This window comes from Cyprinodon variegatus, unplaced genomic scaffold, assembly GCF_000732505.1.
Source record: "Cyprinodon variegatus isolate N-32 unplaced genomic scaffold, C_variegatus-1.0 Scaffold710, whole genome shotgun sequence".
In the NCBI taxonomy this organism is placed as follows: domain Eukaryota; kingdom Metazoa; phylum Chordata; class Actinopteri; order Cyprinodontiformes; family Cyprinodontidae; genus Cyprinodon; species Cyprinodon variegatus.
The window spans coordinates 40,857-59,587 of record NW_015151163.1 but is presented as its reverse complement, the minus strand read 5'-3'; the positions used below and the strand labels follow the sequence as shown (position 1 = coordinate 59,587).

At 37.5% G+C, this 18,731-nt stretch overlaps 1 protein-coding gene across 1 annotated transcript in view; it reads right to left on the bottom strand.

The window, feature by feature from the left end:
• Positions 1-18,731, bottom strand: part of LOC107097610 (contactin-associated protein-like 5) — a gene marked incomplete at its 5' end in the record, with an annotated part of 76,286 nt that overhangs the window by 17,733 nt on the left and 39,822 nt on the right. The window contains 3 exons of the mRNA XM_015394816.1: positions 6,971-7,171; positions 7,357-7,444; positions 17,085-17,218. Coding sequence (XP_015250302.1) covers positions 6,971-7,171; positions 7,357-7,444; positions 17,085-17,218 — 423 coding nt within the window. The remainder of the gene's footprint in view (positions 1-6,970; positions 7,172-7,356; positions 7,445-17,084; positions 17,219-18,731) is intronic.

Genomic DNA, 18,731 nt, shown 5'->3' with positions numbered 1-18,731 from the left:
TTAACGGAGAGTTTCTTTTTCTGTCTTAATTCCTGGTAAAACAAGTCTAAAATTAATTTAAAGCCAGCACAATATATTTCTGCTAGTAAAGCCTTTTATGAAAGTTTATGAAACATTTTCCTTGACATAAGGTCCATCACAGCATATAAGAATATAAACTCTCCAGACACCTTTAGATATAAAAAGGCTCTCTAGTGTAAACACACACATGTATACTTAAAGGAGCATTACAATCTGTTTACTTTCTCAAATAAGCTCTTATAAAGTACAGACTTTCTAGATAAATGTACATAGAAAAGTATTTCAACACATTGTTCTAAAGCAGGTGGGAGAGGCTAAACCCATTAAATCATTATTATTATAATTATGGTATTATGACCTTGCAACATCGTTATATGAGAAATAAATATATATTATTTCCTTCATCTAGGAAAACAAATAATATATTATTTGTACAGAGCACCTGGAAAGAATTCACAGAACTTTACGTTTTTCACATTTTTATGTCGCATTATTCTAAATGGTAATGATTTAATCCATTCCCTCCAAGTTCTATACACAATGCCTACTTTTGACCATGTGATAAATTGGTAAAGTCTGTTGAGATTGTTATAAATGTATTCAAAAATGCAAACCTAAAAATATATGACATATATATATATATACATAAGTATTCACAGACTTTGCTTAATGTTTTACTGATTCAGCTTTGACAGTGTTTCCAGACTTAAGTCTTTTTGAATATGATGCCTCGAGCTTGGCTCATCTATCTTTTAGCAGTCTTGCACATTCTCCTTTGCAGAACACTTCAACCTTAATCTGGCTGGTTGGGAGAAGTTATTGCAGCCATTTTCAGATTTTTCTGGAGCTGTTCAATCAGATTATCATCAGTATACTGTCTGTAATTTTGGCCACTCCAGGACACCTAGAGAGTGGTTGTGATGAACTCCTTTGAGATCTATGGGCTTTGGGTCCTTGTCTGAGAAGGACCTCGCTGCAGCAAACAGAAAGGGGCTAACCCTAACATACCCTTTGCATTCCAGAAATGATGGGAGAGCTATTTCCTGTACAAGCTAATTTTTATCATATATTGCGTTTTTTTTGTTTTTTTGTTTGTTTTCTTTTACTTTTATTTAAAAATCTCTATTGGATGCTGTTGTTAAAACATAATAATAATAAACTTGCCAATAGTATTTCACACTTTTTAAAATTTTTTATTTGTTTCTATAACATTATATAAAAGACACAACGGGCCACTTAAAAAAAACATAAAAAACAAAACAATGAATAGACTAAAAAAAAGCAGTGGAGAAAACTCTTTTTTTCAATCAAGTCATAAAGGAAAGCTCTTTAGAGGTTTAAAACATATATTTAAGCCCTTATAAGGATTGTTAAATCAATTAGCATTCAGCTCTTCTACTTAAACTGGAGAGCCTGCACAGTTATGTTGATGTTGACAACATTATGATGGGCAAAACACAAAAATCCCAGGCCAACAATGCTAGCAGCAGCTCCACTAGCTCTTCAGAAGAAAACTACGCAGACATTCTGGCCTTGCCCTATTTTAAATTCTCCATAAAGAATTCCAGGCTATGAGGGAATCCCTTGAATTCAGTCAAGCTCAGCTAGTTTCACTTACTGCAGAAAATATGGCACTTAAGGAGAACGTGAAAAAACTCACAGGTGGAATGTTACAGCTGTCCAAGGAGAACAGGAAAAGGATCTGCAGGACCGTATTATGAGACATAGTTTGGTATTCACGGGCATCCCGGAAAGAGGAGAAGGTGCCAAATCTACCATATGAGATTTCCTCCAATGTTAGCGGAAACTCTTCAGGGAATAGGTAAAAAAAATCTCACTCCATCGCGTTCACTGGCTTAGAGTTAAGAGACCTGATAACCGACCTAAAGTTATACTGTAATTCCTAAATTTTTGCATTATACTGTAAACAAAAAGATTACATAAAAAGTCAAGGCAAAGAGCTGCAGAGAACGCACTTCAGCATTAATGCTCTATTTCCTTAAGAAATTCTTGACCGAAGAAGAGTTCTATTCCTCATCAGAAAAAAAATACATATCGGAAGGTATCCGGGTCACTGCGGCTGTGGATAAACTTCACATTCAGGGACGGTTCGGGAGAAATCTCTATGGCAGTATTAAAACAAAAAATTAGACCATTTATACCAGTACTGGAATGGGCATGGAGCCGGCACCACAGAGAAAAGGTTTAAAGATTTTTAACCAGCTTTTTCGATTACAGGCAGATTTTGTCTTATTATAAGAGACTCATAAATCAGCTGCAACTGCAAACAATTATTAATCACCTGGATTCCCTCATGTGATCTCTGCCTGCAAAACCATTATGCAAAGAAAAGCGAGTATCTCAGTTCACAAAAATATAAATTTCTCAGTATTAGTATTATTTACATACCTAGGGTAGATTTATAACAATAAAGATATTTATAGATAACCAAAACTTTTGTATTGTTAGCATTTATCTCAAAAAATTTGATAACTATTCATTCTTTGGCTCTTTCTTCACAGCTCTGTTGGAACATGCAGATACTTCATTTATTATCAGGGGCAATTTTAACTTTGGCCTAAATGAAGAAATAGACAGGGGCCGGCGTTGCCTCTTTCTCGATCCAGGCCCCCGAAGAGTGAGTCAGGGGCCACCCACTCCCATGCATTCATAGCACTGGAGATTGGTGCCAGGTGCTCATGGATAATACTAAATACTAAGCGGCAGCTACAGATATGTACCCCCGTGAATAATATTGTGTAGTCACTATAAGCATTGCCTTCCACACAGCTGGACATGTAAGGGATACCAGCTACTCTTGAAGCTCTTTTTGATGTTTACTTTTGTTGTCTGTTGTCTACTTTTTCCTGTAGTTGTGCTCTCTGTTTTCTTTCCCTCTCCTCTCATACAGGTATGGAAGCACACTTCTACGAGTTATCGTATATCTTCTGTGTTGTCTATTTTTGCTGTTTGTTTTATTTTCTCTCTTTCCATTCCCTCTTTCCTCTCTCTGTTTTTATCTTACCCATTACTTCTTATCCCCTCTTTCGTTTTCACCTCCCTTTCCGTGTCTGTCGTATACCATTTTGCTCCCTAAATAGTTTTCAATAAAGTTTCATATACCAAGCGGAACCTTAAGGCAACAGTCATAAAGGTTTGCTTTTCTAAGCAAATCTGTGGGGCTATCATCTAGCTCTGGGAAATCTTTTCCCAAAGCTATATTGGCAAAACAAAAAACACATGCAAAAATATATATATTTATATATTTTCTTCATTCAAATTATCCCATTACAACGGTTTCCACCACAGCAATTATTGGCCCTTTAAACTTTGAACAGCATTCTACCCTCAGTCAAAATGTTTGCCATTTTACATAATGCCTGAGTCGATGCACTGGCCTTCTTTGTAGGTTTTATTGGTAAAGACTGGTGTTTCCATAGCACCCTGTGTACTTCTTTTACTATCACTACACAAAGGGGTTTCCCCTCAGAAGATACCATGGAAAGTTTCCATAACATTTGCAAAAATGCCACCCAAATTCTTCTAGAAACATTAGTCTCACCCCATTGCTTAGACAAACACTTGTTCCCATTTCTGAGAAAAAAAATCCCTCTATTTTTTACTTGAATGAGTTATGCTCTTGTGAATCTTTCTCTCTAATCTGCACTTAATATTGCCTCTTTCCCCTGATCCCTCTCACGTCCTTTCAATGATAGACAGCCGACAGCACAAATGAGAAATAACAATAGCAAAGATAGAAAATCCTTCCTGCTTAACTCTGTTAACATCTACAACATCTCCTTTAAAAAACCTATAAGTAACAATAACACTTATTCTATCAAACTGAATTAAACTGAGTTGTGAAAAGGTAACTATCAATAAGTTATTAGAAGGCAGAACACCTGGAGACAGAATGCTTCTGTTGGCTAAAACTTAGAAAGTTTTTTAGCAAGTATGGAATATAAAATTTGTGTTCTTATATCAATGACCTTTGGAGAGCTGTAAAAAGAGCCTGAAGCACTACTGGTAGCTCACTAGTGACAGGTTGGTGACTCATGGTCTAGAGGCTCTCAAATTCCAGACGAGTCATTTTATAGGTCAGGGGAACAAGAGGCTCCTCTGAACACTTTCCTTTTGCATACAATGTAAATTTATTATCAAATAAAAGTAAAAAAAAATGCAAAGCAAACTATCTTTCAACAACCCTGTCAAATGAAAACAGAAAAAGTAATTTACGTAACAAACCTCTATGGAAGAAAAACAGTCTCATTGGAATCTGCCTTTTTTTTAACACGGAATTTTAAACACTGAATTTTTTTTAACAGCGAATTTTAAACACTGAATTTTTTTAACACTGAAATTTAAACACTGAATATTTTTAGACATTGAATTCCTTACACTCAATTTTTATCTTGTAAAAATTCAGCTGCAAAAAATTCGGTGTTAAAAAAATTCAGCTGCAAAAATTCAGCCGCAAGTTTTGACCTTTTGGTAAACTCAAGCCAAAGCAATCTAAATTAGCTCATTTCGTCACATGACACAACGGCGCTGTTCTACAGCTGAATGAGGACGTTTTTTTTCTTACAGATAGAATTACAAAACGTCAGTTAGCTACTGAATTTTTGCAGCTGAATTTTTGCTGGTGAATTTTTTGCAGCTGAATTTTTTTGCAGCGTAGTGTAAGGAATTCAATGTCTAAAAAAATTCAGTGTTTAAAATTCGTTGTTATAAAAAAGGCAGATTCCAATGTTTTTCTTCCATAAACCTCAGCGCCCAGGAAGCTGCAATTCATCAGTGAGGAGTGGAAAAAATTATTTTCTTTTTTTAATCATTGGTAAAACGTATTATATATCATAGAATTAAAAACATAATTTTTTTTTGGTACAAGCAATTTAGCAATTCTTCTTCAGGATGTTAACATACCAGGCCCATTCTAAGGTTAGCAAGACCCCCCAACCACTTGGGCCAACTCCTCCGGGGGGAATCCCAAGGCGTTCTAAGGCAGCCGAGAAACATAGTCCGTCCAGCATGTCCTGGCTCTCTCTTTGGGTCTCCTCCTGTTGGGATGTGCCAGGAACACCAAACCAGTGAGGCATCCAGAAGGGATCCTAACCAGATGCCCAAGCCACCTCAACTGGCTCCTCTCGACATGGAGGAGAAGCTGTTCTACTCTGAGTCCTCCCCAGATGACTGGGCTCCTCACCCTATCACTAAGGTAGAGCCCAGACACATTATGGAGAAAACTAATTTCAGCCACTTGTAGCGGGGATCTTGTTCTTTCGGTCATGATGCAAAGCTCAAGACCATAGATGAAAGTAGGAACGTAGATCGACCGGTGAATCAAGAGCTTTACCTTTTGGCTCAGCTCTCTCTTCACCACAACGGACCGGTGCAGTGTCTTCCCAGCAGATGCTGCACCAATATACCTGTCAAGCTCCCGTTCCGACTTCCCCGCATTCGTGAACAAAACCCCAAGATACTTAAACTTCTCCACTAGAGGCAGTACATCCTCCCCAACCTGGGCAAGGCACTCTACCCTTTTCCGGCTTAAGACCATGGTCTCTCATTTGGAGCCACTGATCCTCATCCCAACTTCTTCACACTCGCATGCAAACCACTCTAGTGAGAGCTGTAGATCAATCCCTGATGAAGCCAATAGAATCACGGCATCTGTGAATAACAGAGATGCAACTCAAAGGCCACCATAAAGGATCCCCTCAACACCTTGGCTGCACCTAGAAATTCTCTCCATAAAAGTTATGAACAGAATCTGTAACAAAGGGCAACCTTGGCGGAGTCCTTGATGGGTCCTTGGCTGATCCCCTTCAATTCCTTTTCAAACATCATTATTTGTGCTAAAATATTCTTTCTGTCATCATTTGTGGACATTAAGATCTAAAGAGAAGCATCATCTCCTGGTTAGACCCTGTAATTCAGTGAAAGTGTGAAGCCAGAGTACAAAATATGCAAGAGGGGCTCAATCCAGTGGCTGAAAGTTGAAGGGGATTTCGCTGGGAGTTGGAGGGAAGTGGGCTTCCATTCGGCTGGCGTTTGACCAGGGCTATTTTGAATGGCTGCTACTATACAGTAACAGCCCTTATTAAAGGGGCAGGTACTCCATACTCCCATCTGATGTTTAATTATTGCATATGTGTGTCAGATAGTTCTGGATATATTCTTTACATATTTGTATATAAAAAGAATCTGTATGCACTGTGAGGTTGTAAATAGACATGTTAAGAAAGAAAATGTAAAACAAGTTCTTTGTTAGTCTTTGAATTGTAGAAATTGAATACTTATGTTTCCTTAAAGACTGCCATGTAATTTCTTCTAAATTAACAAACATTTCAGAATTTAATTAAAAACCGAGGAATCCACCCACTATATTCCTATATTCCTGCCTTTTTTGATTTGCTATGAATTCAGTGTTATTTGCTGAACTGTCACAGTAGCATAGACCTAATATAGAAAACCTTATTGGTTCTTTTCTTTTGCTATCATCGACACATGAGACCTCCAGAAGAAATGAAAGCAAATATGTGCAGCAGTAGAAGACTTAATCTCTTGAAAAGAGGAAACAAAAGCTTATTAACAGGAGAAGAGTTTCACCTTAAAACAAGGACAATCCGTCAGAGCCATATAGCTTTATTGTGTCGTTAATTAATGACAAGATAAATGTGCAGCAGAGAAAAAAAAAAAAGAAAAACAGCTCGTGTGCAGCCTGGAGGGCATCATATTCCACAGCTTTACTGACTTACTGCCATCATTGAAGGTTTGCTTCATATTGAAAAAATCTAATTCTGTTTATTTTTTGCTGTTTATGTTGTATGCATGATTGGTTCTGTTTACTATGCTCCACCTCAATCATTTGACTTCTTAATTTGAACTTATTACTCTCGGAAATGGTATTTATGCAGTATTAAATGGTTGGTATCTGTGTGTGTTTTACCTTGCAGAATGTGTGAGGTGGACTCAGCCAAAGCTCCGCAATTTGACTGGACAAGAGGACCTCGAATAGTGATAAGGGAGCTCCCCCGATTGGTCAGTGCTGCCTTGAGCGGAGCGACATGGTTAAACTGCACTGAGGAGAGACAGCCGACAAAACCTCTGGAAGCCGCTTTAACCACCTCTTCATCAAAGCTCTCCATTCCTGTGGAGACGTGGTTCAGAGAGGAAAAGACAAGCCGCTGAATGATTAATTTCTCAGAATCACATTAATTTCTGATTAAACACTGTCAGGAATGACAAAGGAATGGTGACAGGCAAAGATGAATGGCTTCAATACAAGTAGTGCAGCAAGTTTCTCAGCACTTTTCCTTAGATTGGAGGACTTACTGATGACTTTGCCCAGCGTCAAGGATCTGATTAAGATCAGCTCTGCATCAGATGACAGTGTGTACTTTCTGTGGATGTCCTGGTCGATCTGGTTGAGTGGAGAGAAATCAAATAACAAGGCAATTACACGAAATGTAAACCGAGCTAACGGCTGCAACATCAGCAGCTCACTATAATATTTTATAGATTGATATTTGTGTTCTCTGCAGCTTCACATAAAACCTTCTCTGCCCACGGCTGAGTGCCGAAGTGATTTTGACCTCTCTTCTGTGCTCTGCCATGCTGACTCAGATGCAGTACTTAACACAATGATGTGGAATGAAACACTGCAGGATTTTTTTTTGTCCACTGCTGTCAACACATCAGGGTTTTTCTACAAAGAAATCAGTTTTTTTTAAAACATTTTCTCTGCAGCTGAAAGGGCACCGTATTTGGAGGACTGTATGCTAAGTCCCTTCCAATTTCTAATGTTTCTAATATTAGAGTTGCACAGAAATTAAATATTGTAAACATTATCAAATAGCTTTAAATATTCATATTTAAGGATAACACTCAGAATTGTCTGGGTACCAAGAAGAAGCAAAGATTTACGTTCAGAATTGGAGCATTACAGCGTCCACTATAACGCGCCAATGATATATTCATTAAATATTGTAACAGGATTTGCTTTGGGATTATCTGAAATCCGTTGGACACTGACATAGCTACAAAAAGGAAAGAGAGTAGGAAGAAAAACAGACAGTGATGGGGTTAAAAAGTTAAAAGTGAGAGAATGAAAAGAAATAATGGACAGGGTAAAGAAAATACAAAATAAAATCAAAGAAGTTTACTCCTACACCTGCAAAAAGAGAGAAAAAAGCGAGAAAACAGCAACAGTAAACGGAAACCATGGTTGTGCTGCTCCAGTGAGAAGCACAGGGACCCTAGGCCTGGAGTGAGCAAACACACCTCCAAAAAACCATCAACACACTGGTGGGCAGAATCACCAACCAGCAATAGGGAAGGTGGTGGTGAAAAGGTTCCACATTTGGTGAGGAGCCTGAGATTATCCAGGAAAGGGGGCAGCCCAAAACCCAACCTGACAGATAAACAGGCAAACTATCACAATCACATGTTTCCAACCTTTGTTTGACAAAGCACCATAATTAATAAAAAGATATACAAGAAAGGATGTCATATACACCCTAGCATTTCTAATACATACTTCTAGGTCCTGGAGGGGCAACCAGCACCTACACTCAGAAGATGGTTACTTTTGTTCAAGGATAAGCAGCATCTTAGCCACAAGCTAAAGACTGAAGATTTTTCCATTGTTCTAATATCATCCAGCCTTGATGGACCATGGTCTGCCTCAGTGGATACCTGACTATCTCACTGTCAGTCCAGATGACGTGAAGATATGGGCTGCGTCTCGAAGCAACTGGTCTCCTATACCAGTCTAGCAGAGAACAAGATTGGCACCTTTTCTCTTTATCATCTACATAAACCGCCTCTCCTGGCCCCCACCTTTATAAGTTATTGGATTAATATATGATAGCAGACCTTATTCTAGGTGAAAATAATTCTTGAACAAAAAGTGTGCATAGAACTTGGTGCAGAGAAAGCTGAAGAAGTTCATCATAAAAAACTGAAATGGAGGAAAAACACTGATGTTCTTTACAGTGAGGGTCAGATCAGTCTTTCCCTGCTGAGGTGACTGAGATCATGGTGTGCTCCTCAAGTCCTTTTTTGACTCTGTGGTGGCATCAGCCATCTTATAGGGTTTATTTTGTAGATGCAAAAGTGTATATATAGGAAGGCCATCAGGAAGCCCAGCTATGATGTGGGAGACAAACACACTGTTGAAAATAACATCACATTTGGAAAATGTCTCCCTCTCCATGCATGGTCCATCAGCTGCTGAGCTAGCTGCTAAGATGCCCTTTCTCCCACCGCTCTCCCAAAGGCTTTATTACCTTTATCATTAAATCCATGCTCTTTATTGCACAGTTTTCCAGTTCTAAGGAATGGTTTGTTTCTTGTTTATATTTATTCATGCTCATTTTGAGCAGTTTCACCCTGCTTAACTGCACATTTGATTTATCTGAGCATGCCAGTTTTTAATATCCGTACAGCATTGCTTCCTCTGTTGTAAACCTTTTTCTTGCTTGCTGCTAATATACTTTAAGTTATCTGATATGAGACAATAAAAAAAACTTCTATTCTAAAGCTAAACTTAGATGTCGGTGTCTTGGTATATTTATAGTTTTGCTGCACTTTTGATTTCAGATGACAGCTCCATGACATGCTAAAGCATAAAATCATGTATACATCTCTAACTGTTTCATCAAGGCTGTGCAAAAAGGCATATATTTTGATTTACCCTCGCCTATGGTCATAAAATACATGAAAAACAAGCTTTCTTCACAGTGATAGGAGGGAGGAGGAGCTAAGGAGGTGTTGGGTCATTCAGGAGGTATTTAGAGTAGAGCTGCTTCTCCTTCACATCGAAAGGAGTCAGCTGAGGTGGCTGGAACACCTTTTTTGGATGCTCCCTGGACACCTCCCTCAGGTGTTCCAGGCATTCCCCACCAGGAGGAGGCCCAAGGGACGACCCAGGACAAGCTGGAGGGTCTATGTCTCTCAGGCCTGGGTGCGCCTCTGGCTTCCCCAAGCAGATGAGGAGTCTGTGGAAAGGGAAGTCTGGGAGTCTCCACTGAGACTCATGACCCGGTCCCGGAAGAAGCGGGAGAGCACAATACCAACTATTCTTTAAACTCCCCTACAACCCTACAACAAAAAACATTTAGAGATACAGAAGTAATTTAAAGTTCTAGAGACCTCTAAGATATTTTAAACTATATGTAGTATGTGGAAAAGTATTAAAGACTTTAAAAAGTTCCATGTTGGATCCCCTACTTTTTTTGTTTTGACTGGTTAAAAATATTTGTGTCTCTTTTTTCATGAAGTCCCATCAGCAAAGAAAAATGCAATAGGGAACTGCAAAGCATTGTTTCTACATTTGGTATTCTTACAACATCTGGGAATAAGGCCACAAAAGCCACTTAGTAAAGGTCACAGGAAAATGTGGTTACAAAGCAACATGACACCTGCAAGAAACCTTTAGCTGACCTTCAGTGCCTTATCTTGTCATCCAGCTGCAGAGTACTTGTCTTGGGGTTGGGTGGTAAAACAATCCTGATAATTGCAATAAAGAAAATTCCTTCAACAGCAATGATAAACTGATGAATGAATAATTTAGGATAAATGTATCTGCAGTGTCTGGGTTAGCCATGACTGGAGGAATCTGTTGATCAGATGTAGCAGCAGTGTCATATAGCTGATCTGTGGCTCCATCACCCAGATGGCAACATATTCAGGCAATACTGTTTTTTCCCAGTATTTCAAGTACTTCTGGAGTCTTCACTTCATTAGATGTTTAACTGTCTCCATGCTTCTATAGGAATTAGTGAAGTTAGGCCACAAGTATTAGGATCTCTGATATGTAGAGTTAAAATCTGACTTGTATTGTTGCTGTCATTTTCCCGAGCTTTTGACAGTTGGAAAGAGAAGTTGTTGGGGTGCCCTGGGGTGGGTTCAAATCCCAGCTGTACTCATCTGTAATGTCTCTCCTAAGAGATTCTTTTATGCCACATGTAAGGACCGGACAGTGTGGGTTCATGAAAGCTAATGAGTCTGTTTAGTCCCCTTCAGCTGATTTCTGTTTCCGTTATGCAGCAGCGAGGCTAATATTAGGTTTGCAAATTGCATAGAGAAGATATGTTTACTGAAGTTTAAAGTGCCCAACTTCAGATTTAAAAACTTCACCCTGACATAGGCCAAGTTATAGCTACATTTAACCTGTTTAATGTCCATTGTTCTCTAGAGAACCATAGAGGCCTATCGGGCCATGTTGGTACGACAATGAAAAAAACACCATCTTGCGATGATTATTTTATTCTAAAAATCTTAACAATTAAACTGACAAGATAATTGTATTATTTTGGTCCTTCTTGAAATAAAAGCATACTGTAGTCTATGATTGGGTTCTGCCTTCCCTTTAAAGACTCATTAATAGGAAGTAATTCAAACAGAACAAGCTCTTCTGTTGTCTCTTTTCTTGGCTTGTTGTTCATTTAAATTACCAAAAATCATATGTTTAACCCAGGCGTCAGATTTTGGAGTGTATTTGGTTGTGAGAATAAAGTTCTGGGTCATATGCTGATGTTGTTTAACCAGTTAATTAACTAACCAGGGTTAGTTTTATTCCATGTGCATGGGAAAAAAAATAGGTGAGGTTGGGAAGTGATTTAGCATTTAGCTTATAATTTTTTATCCAGTTGAATGGGCCAGGTAGCATTTACTATATCTTTGCCATTTTTCTATGGTATACTATGTTTCTAATACTAAAACAGTGTGGATAAATATTTAATGCAATGACAGTATTTTAATTTCATTTAATATTAAAAAGCATTGTCTTTTAGTCTATGTTATTAGATGTATTTACACTTACGAACTACACTATATGTACTAAGCTGCTTTCTTTTTGGAACGATGATCTTTTAATATGATTGTATTACACCTAAATGATAATAGATGTTAATTAATTTACCAATCCTCTTTATTTGTATTTTTGGTAGTAATCTGCATGACTTACCAGCAAATGTGATTTTTGAATTTATATAATACACATGGTGTATTGTATAACTGGTGAACTTAACATTATTTAGACCTTTGTAATGGTCCTCTTTTTATTCAGGCCAAGCTGAAGTGATGTAAGCTAGAGAAGGAAACTAACAAGAAATTCTCCCTCAAGAGCTTCCAGTGAGGAACTATGACCTCTTACCCTGTCAAGGCTGGTAGGAGGTTTTTGCCGGTACTCCTAGATATTCCTTGCACTTTTGTCTATGGCACTACTCTAATTCGTTTACCTGCCTTTAACTTTTACTTCTGTTATATGGAGAATTTTATTGTGGGTCCTAGAGAAATGCGGCAAAGTGCTATGAAACTGTGCAAGTGATGCTTTGAACTTTTCTGGACTGACAGTCTTTACAATTCACGTGACTGTGTTTACAATTTACATACGTATCTTAGTTTAACCTCTGCTTAATTTTTTTTAATTTTATTTTTTGTAGTGCTGGCACCATTAAGTAGTCCAGTCTAGGATTATTCACACGACCTAATGGCAACAAGGATAGAGAATTCACTTTATGTGGCGTTGTTTATAAACATAAGCACTTTATGAACTCCTTAGATTTTTCACCTAAATAGTGCCTTTTTAGTGGTACTACATGGCGAAGCAACGTCAACTTCTCTGGTGTGTTTTGAAGGCGAGAAAGTGTAATGATAGAAAAGTGTAGTGCATTATCAATATTGTTTTTAACATGAAAAATGAAAAACATGCTGGTAATAAGCAGGTTAGGTTGTTGTGGGTTATAGTTTTAAATTAAGACAAGTTTTTAGCATTCCTTTGTGAGTAATGAGGGTCTCTGTTCGCAAAGCACTTAATACTCGATTACAAAACAGAGCTGTAACACAGTTGGCGTCCAATTTATTACCACCCTATTATAACAAAGTGGCAAATCGTGTGACAGCATGTCAGAGTCTGTTTTACATGGTAGTTTTTTCATCTCTGTACATTGGAAATTATACTGTCATGTTGTTTTATTCAGTGACCTAATTGCTTTCTGTTTTGTTATATCATATACAATAGTTAGGTAATTAGTAAGAAACCATTTTTTGTTGTTGTTTATTTAGTCAATTATGTGACAGACTACTGACCTGGTGTACCACGCTTTTCGCTAATGAAGATAGGCACCAACAAATGGATGAAAAAATGAATAGCCACTATTCAATGTAAATGGCCAAATGTATTTGTAAAACATATTGATGTATTTTTTTTAGATCAGCACTTTTTAGAAAAAATATTTGTAAAAATGTGAATCTCTTTATTGTACCACAATGGGGAAATTCACTCTCTGCATTTAACCCATCCCCTTGGGGAGCAGTGGGCTGCGACTGTGCGGCGCCTGGGGAACAGTGTGGGTTTAAGGGTCTTGCTCAGGAACCCAGAGTTCAGGCTGTTTGGATCGAGAAACCTTTTCAGAGCATAAGCGCACTTCTCTAACCGTTAGGCCAACAATCCTCAACACTTTTTGTAGAAAAATATTTAGCCCATTTTTTTTTTCTTCTTAATTTTCAAAAACTTCTTTTCTTTCTTGACAGGGGCATGGAAGTTCGCCACTTGGTAATACTCTCTACAAGCTATGCTTTCATTTGTTTACAATACCATTTAATAAAATACAGAAGCTTAAATGAGCACTTTTAAAAATAAGTCCAAATACAGAGCCATATCTTTTGTCACCTTTGCTGCAACCTGCTATAAAACTTAGACTTACCCTATATTGCAGCGTATTTGGGTCCGTAGACTGTGTACTGCTCCTTACACAGAGGAAAAATATTCAGTCTCCGTTGAATCTAAAAGACCCACACCCACTTTGTAGCTTTTGCAAAACTTATTTGACATTCAACACCAATGAATTATCATCCATGCAAAGGACTCCATCTTTTTTTATAATCCTGTTCAAGGTTATGCGATTCAGTGTTGCAAACAAATAAAGAAATGTGGTATAAGGAAAATACAGCTGATACTTTAAATTCTTTATAAAATCATTTTAAAAATGCGGTTAATTTCATGTTAAATGTGATAATTTCTTTTTAGTTTGATCAGGCTTTTACAGTCTTTGAAAGTTTTCGTTTAAGGCACAAAGAATAGTGAAAGAATTAGAAGTAAAATCTCTAGTGGGAATACAAATATAATCTGCCAGAAACGTGCAGCCATTTAGCCAACGCACCCATTGAACGACACCAGCTGGGAAGATTAAGACAACCAGTGCATTCTGAGTGTAGAGCCAATCTAGGACCATTCATCGAGTGGGCAGCCTGCGGTGTAGGAGTAAAATCAAACATGGAACTTTCTTCAGTAGCCTTGAGTGAAAGTTTTACTTTCTAAAACAACAATATAAAAAATCCCTGAAAAGACATAAATGCCTAAAGCCCAGTTTGTGTGTTTAACTGTGAAGTTAGTTTAATAATGTACATTTGAACCAATGTCCTACGTTGAAACAGAATTAAGTATTTTTTGTTTCTCATTCTCTATGGTGTAAGTTTTGTTTCATGTGAGTTTTCCTTTATAATACTCCATCATATAAAAAGTCTTTTATTCCTTAACATTTTCATAGTCTTCATTTTAGTCCTATTTCAACAATATCTGGGGAATTGCTTAAACTCTGTGATACAGCACAAACAAACAAGCAAACAAAAAAGAAACAAGCACTTCAACAAAATCTGAGACATCATCACTGACATTATGAAGATGATTGAAAGGATTCCCAAAAGCCAAACATTATAAAACCTCTTAATAACTTACTTATGTTTACATTATAAACTAAACAGATGAGAAAGAAGGTAAATAACATCTTTTAGTCTGGGAAGGGTTACAAAGTGAGAAACAATTATGGATTTTGAGCGAACTATTCCTTATTCCTGAATCCATCCACATGGATGACACCTGTTTAACAGTTTGTGTGGCCCTCTATTAAATAATTGGTATCATTGGTCACACAGGCAGCCTGTATGGATATAAAATACAGATGAGGCAAACATGTTGTTTCAGTTATTTTTTTTAAACATTTATTTAAATAAAACATTTTAGAAGTGAATTTGACATCCTTTTTCATATTTCTGCTTAGATTTAACAATAAAAATCAAACACATCGAAACTAATCGTTATAAACTGAAAAGTTGATAAACTCTTAAATTGAAATAAAGACTATTTTAGTGCAACTCATCAGATATGTATACATATATCATATGATTGGAATTCATCATTCAAATTATTCAATAAAGCAATATGTAACATAAAAATATTTAACATAAAACTGCGTTTACAACACATCAAAAGTGATATATTCTCCTAACACAGTACTTTTGAGCACTGATATGTTATTAACATAATTTACGAGGTCCAACAATAGCAATGGCCCATGTCCAGCTAGCATAGCTGCTGTCGTCATTCGAAGTTGTACCGAAATCTTTGGCTAAGGCTGAAGAGGCACCTTCCCCTTCACTGACAGCATCTTGTCCGACGGGGATGCGGGCAGAGCGGGCATCGATGTTAGGCTTTATTATAACGGGGTAGCATCGCTAACATTAGCTGAACTGTTGTCTAATTTTACTTCAAGAGGATGTTTGAATAAGGAAATGAAAGTGTCGTTTGACTTGCTCAGTTCATATTACTGATATTCTTTGCTTATCCTAAAGGCAACCATTTAAAGTAAACTTTTAACTGTTATTTAATATGTGAGCAATATCAACCTCAGCATAAACCGCCCCTCTATGCCACCGATTGGTTCACTGGTTGTCATGCCTACAGTTAAACAATGTAATCAGTAAAGCCAGTGCGTAATACACAATTAGTGATAGCTTCGCCGTCCTAGGAAAGAATGGAAAATTTGGCTCGAAGATTCTGCTTAATAGTGCTGGGATTTAGAAGTGGGTATACGCCGTATACCCGTATATACCCTAGACAACACAACTGATGACATTTGTTTAAGCAGCTCTGTCATTTAACAACAATGTAAGATATCAGAAGTAGTGATCAGCTAAGCTCAACTCAACTCTCCGACAGATCAGAAGAAGAGAATTGTAGCTTCACTAACGATGGTCCCTAGAAGAGTGTGCCAGAATTTATGCATAGCAATTAGGGATGGAACGGTTTATGAAAACCGTCCGAACCGTTCGGTTCAACTGTCTCGGTTCGATTCACGTGTGTTGCGTTTGGTTCATGCGCTGCTCCTTTTTCTCATAGGCAAAGCGTGTACACTCCAGAGCAGAAGGTGGCGGTTCTGCGACCAAAGCCAACCACCAGTAGTAAACAAGAAGAAGAAGCGAAGCAGCTTAGCCGGGTGTAGCAGGAAAAAATCAGTTGTTGTGGAGAATTGTGTGGATATGGCGAGTGGGAAAGAACAGGAGTTGGAAGACGCGCCAGCAGCACTTTATAGGTCTGCTGTATGGGACCACTTTGCATTTAGAGTGACCTACGATGACGGCGGAAAGAAAGTTGTGGATAAAAGTGCAACAGTGTGCAAGCATTGTGCAACACGTGTTATACTATACAAGACATAATAGATTTTCCTAATAATAAACATATACCGAACTGAAAACCGTGACCAACAAACCGTGAACCGAACCGTGGATTTTGTGAACCGTTCCACCCCTAATAGCAATGTAAAAGAATCCCTGACAGATATTATCGAGAGATAAGTTGTAGACACCAATGTAACCAGACCACTACTCTGCATACCCAGAACCAGAAACACTTCTTGAGAACAGACTCTCTTTTGTTTAGATTTGCTTATGCATTTTCTATTTAAACTGTTTACTTAAACATTATTGAAGCTTGTAGACCAACCAACAGCATTATGTTACTCCTATATTTTCTTATGTTCTGTGTATCTAAGAACTAAGATTTATCTTGTAACCAAACATGGTATATAAACGGACCATTTCCTTTATACTGGGAGTATTCTCATTTAAAACGTGTTTTGTATTTACTTTGGTTATCTTTGTCTGGTTTCTTTAATGTTCCTAAATATGTAAACATGAGAAAATAGCAATAACAGAAGAAATCTTTATGGACTATTTGCTGAACTGGATATTCTAAGTTTATATCTTTGCCTATATCTCACCTGTACATAGAGGTTTCTACCAACTCTGTGGATTCTGATCCGATGAAGACGTCCATCTGCCAGGTTCTTGGGGACTGGGCTGAAGATATCTGGACTTCTGTCTGTCTGAAGATGGTACCAAATCTGAAGGCTTCCTACACAGAAAGAACAGGAAACATGTTGAATCATGTACTGTAACACATCTTTGCAAAACTGATTAGCACCCTGGGATAACTGATTTGTCACCATGCTCAGTGTGTTAATTGCAGTGTTTTCTTTTGAACTTCAACAAATTAGAACCTCAAACACTTGCTTCACATTTGTCACAAAAGACTCTGAGAAGAAAGGAACGAGTGTCTGCTGTTGGTTAAGGAATACTTAAAAGTATTAAAGTAAAAAAGAAAGTTCTTCCAAGTAAGAAAAAAAAAACACGTTTCAGGTTTTATTTTTAATATCGTTAAACTTTCTGAATGAAAACTGAGCAGGCTGAAGGAGAGTCTTGTTATTTAATTTTTTTTTAGGTGGCATCACAATCTTTCTGTAATACTGTTTTTACAAAAAACAGGCTATGAATAATCTTAGGGAAAGCACAGAGAGTTACTTACAAGGGGGTTTGCGGAAAGTATTGTGAATATAAACAATCTTAATGTAAAAAAAATTAAGATTAAAGTATTGAACTTTCCTTTTTGATAAAACTTTAAGAGTGGCTCAGGTTATCCTGAGCTATATGTATTTTTTTTTACTTATATCTGCATTAGGGTGCTGGATGACATAGGGACCACTTTTTATCTTTCATCTTCACTCTACTTCTATTTGTCAGTTCTGCAATATTTGTTAGTTAAATGTATAACTTTATGGTCTTTTTTTCGTAATAGTTGCATCATTTAACCTGGTCCTGTTTAGCTGAGACACCATTTTGGAGGGAGACAGCAAGCAGGAGGGTTGCTCCAATCTACTTCAGTCTTGGATAATAGAGCTGGGTCTTTTTTCAGTGTTTAGTTCTGTATCTGTTCTAGACATACCTATAGAATCAGCTTTTGCAAGGACTACCTGTATATGCTCTCTCTCATACCTTTGATATAAACACTAGCTTATGCCCCATCAGCTTGACTGTTTTGTTCCTAGACAGAGCCAACCATACAGTAAGTTTACCATTATCTTTTTTAATACATAAACTATTTATAGATCAGTGCCTGTATGTTCCTTTCACATGTCTGCTTATGTATCCTTCAACTCCTAGTCGGACTCATCAGGGGCCGCTCACACTGAGCCTTATTCTGCTGCAGGTTTCTTCCCGTTAAAAGGGAGTTTTTACTCTCCACTGATGCTGCATGCATGCATGGGATGAGAGATTTACTTTAGAGTCAATATTACAATGCAAGTGGATATCTACTGTCTCTGCATTTTTCAGTAGCATATCCTGCAAAGTCAGTGACTAAATGCAATAAGGTTTTTCTTTTCCGTAGATAGAAAACTGTGAAACAATCCGACTGTGTGATCTGATTAAATTGTCTCTGTAAAGTGCGTTGAGATGACATGTGTTTTGAATGCTATATCATTGAAGTGAATAGATCTTTATATTTTTTACTGTATTTCTTTGACTGTATTTTTTAACCTTTGTAAGCATCTAGATTTGTCTTTTGTATGAAAGATGATTCATGCATTAAA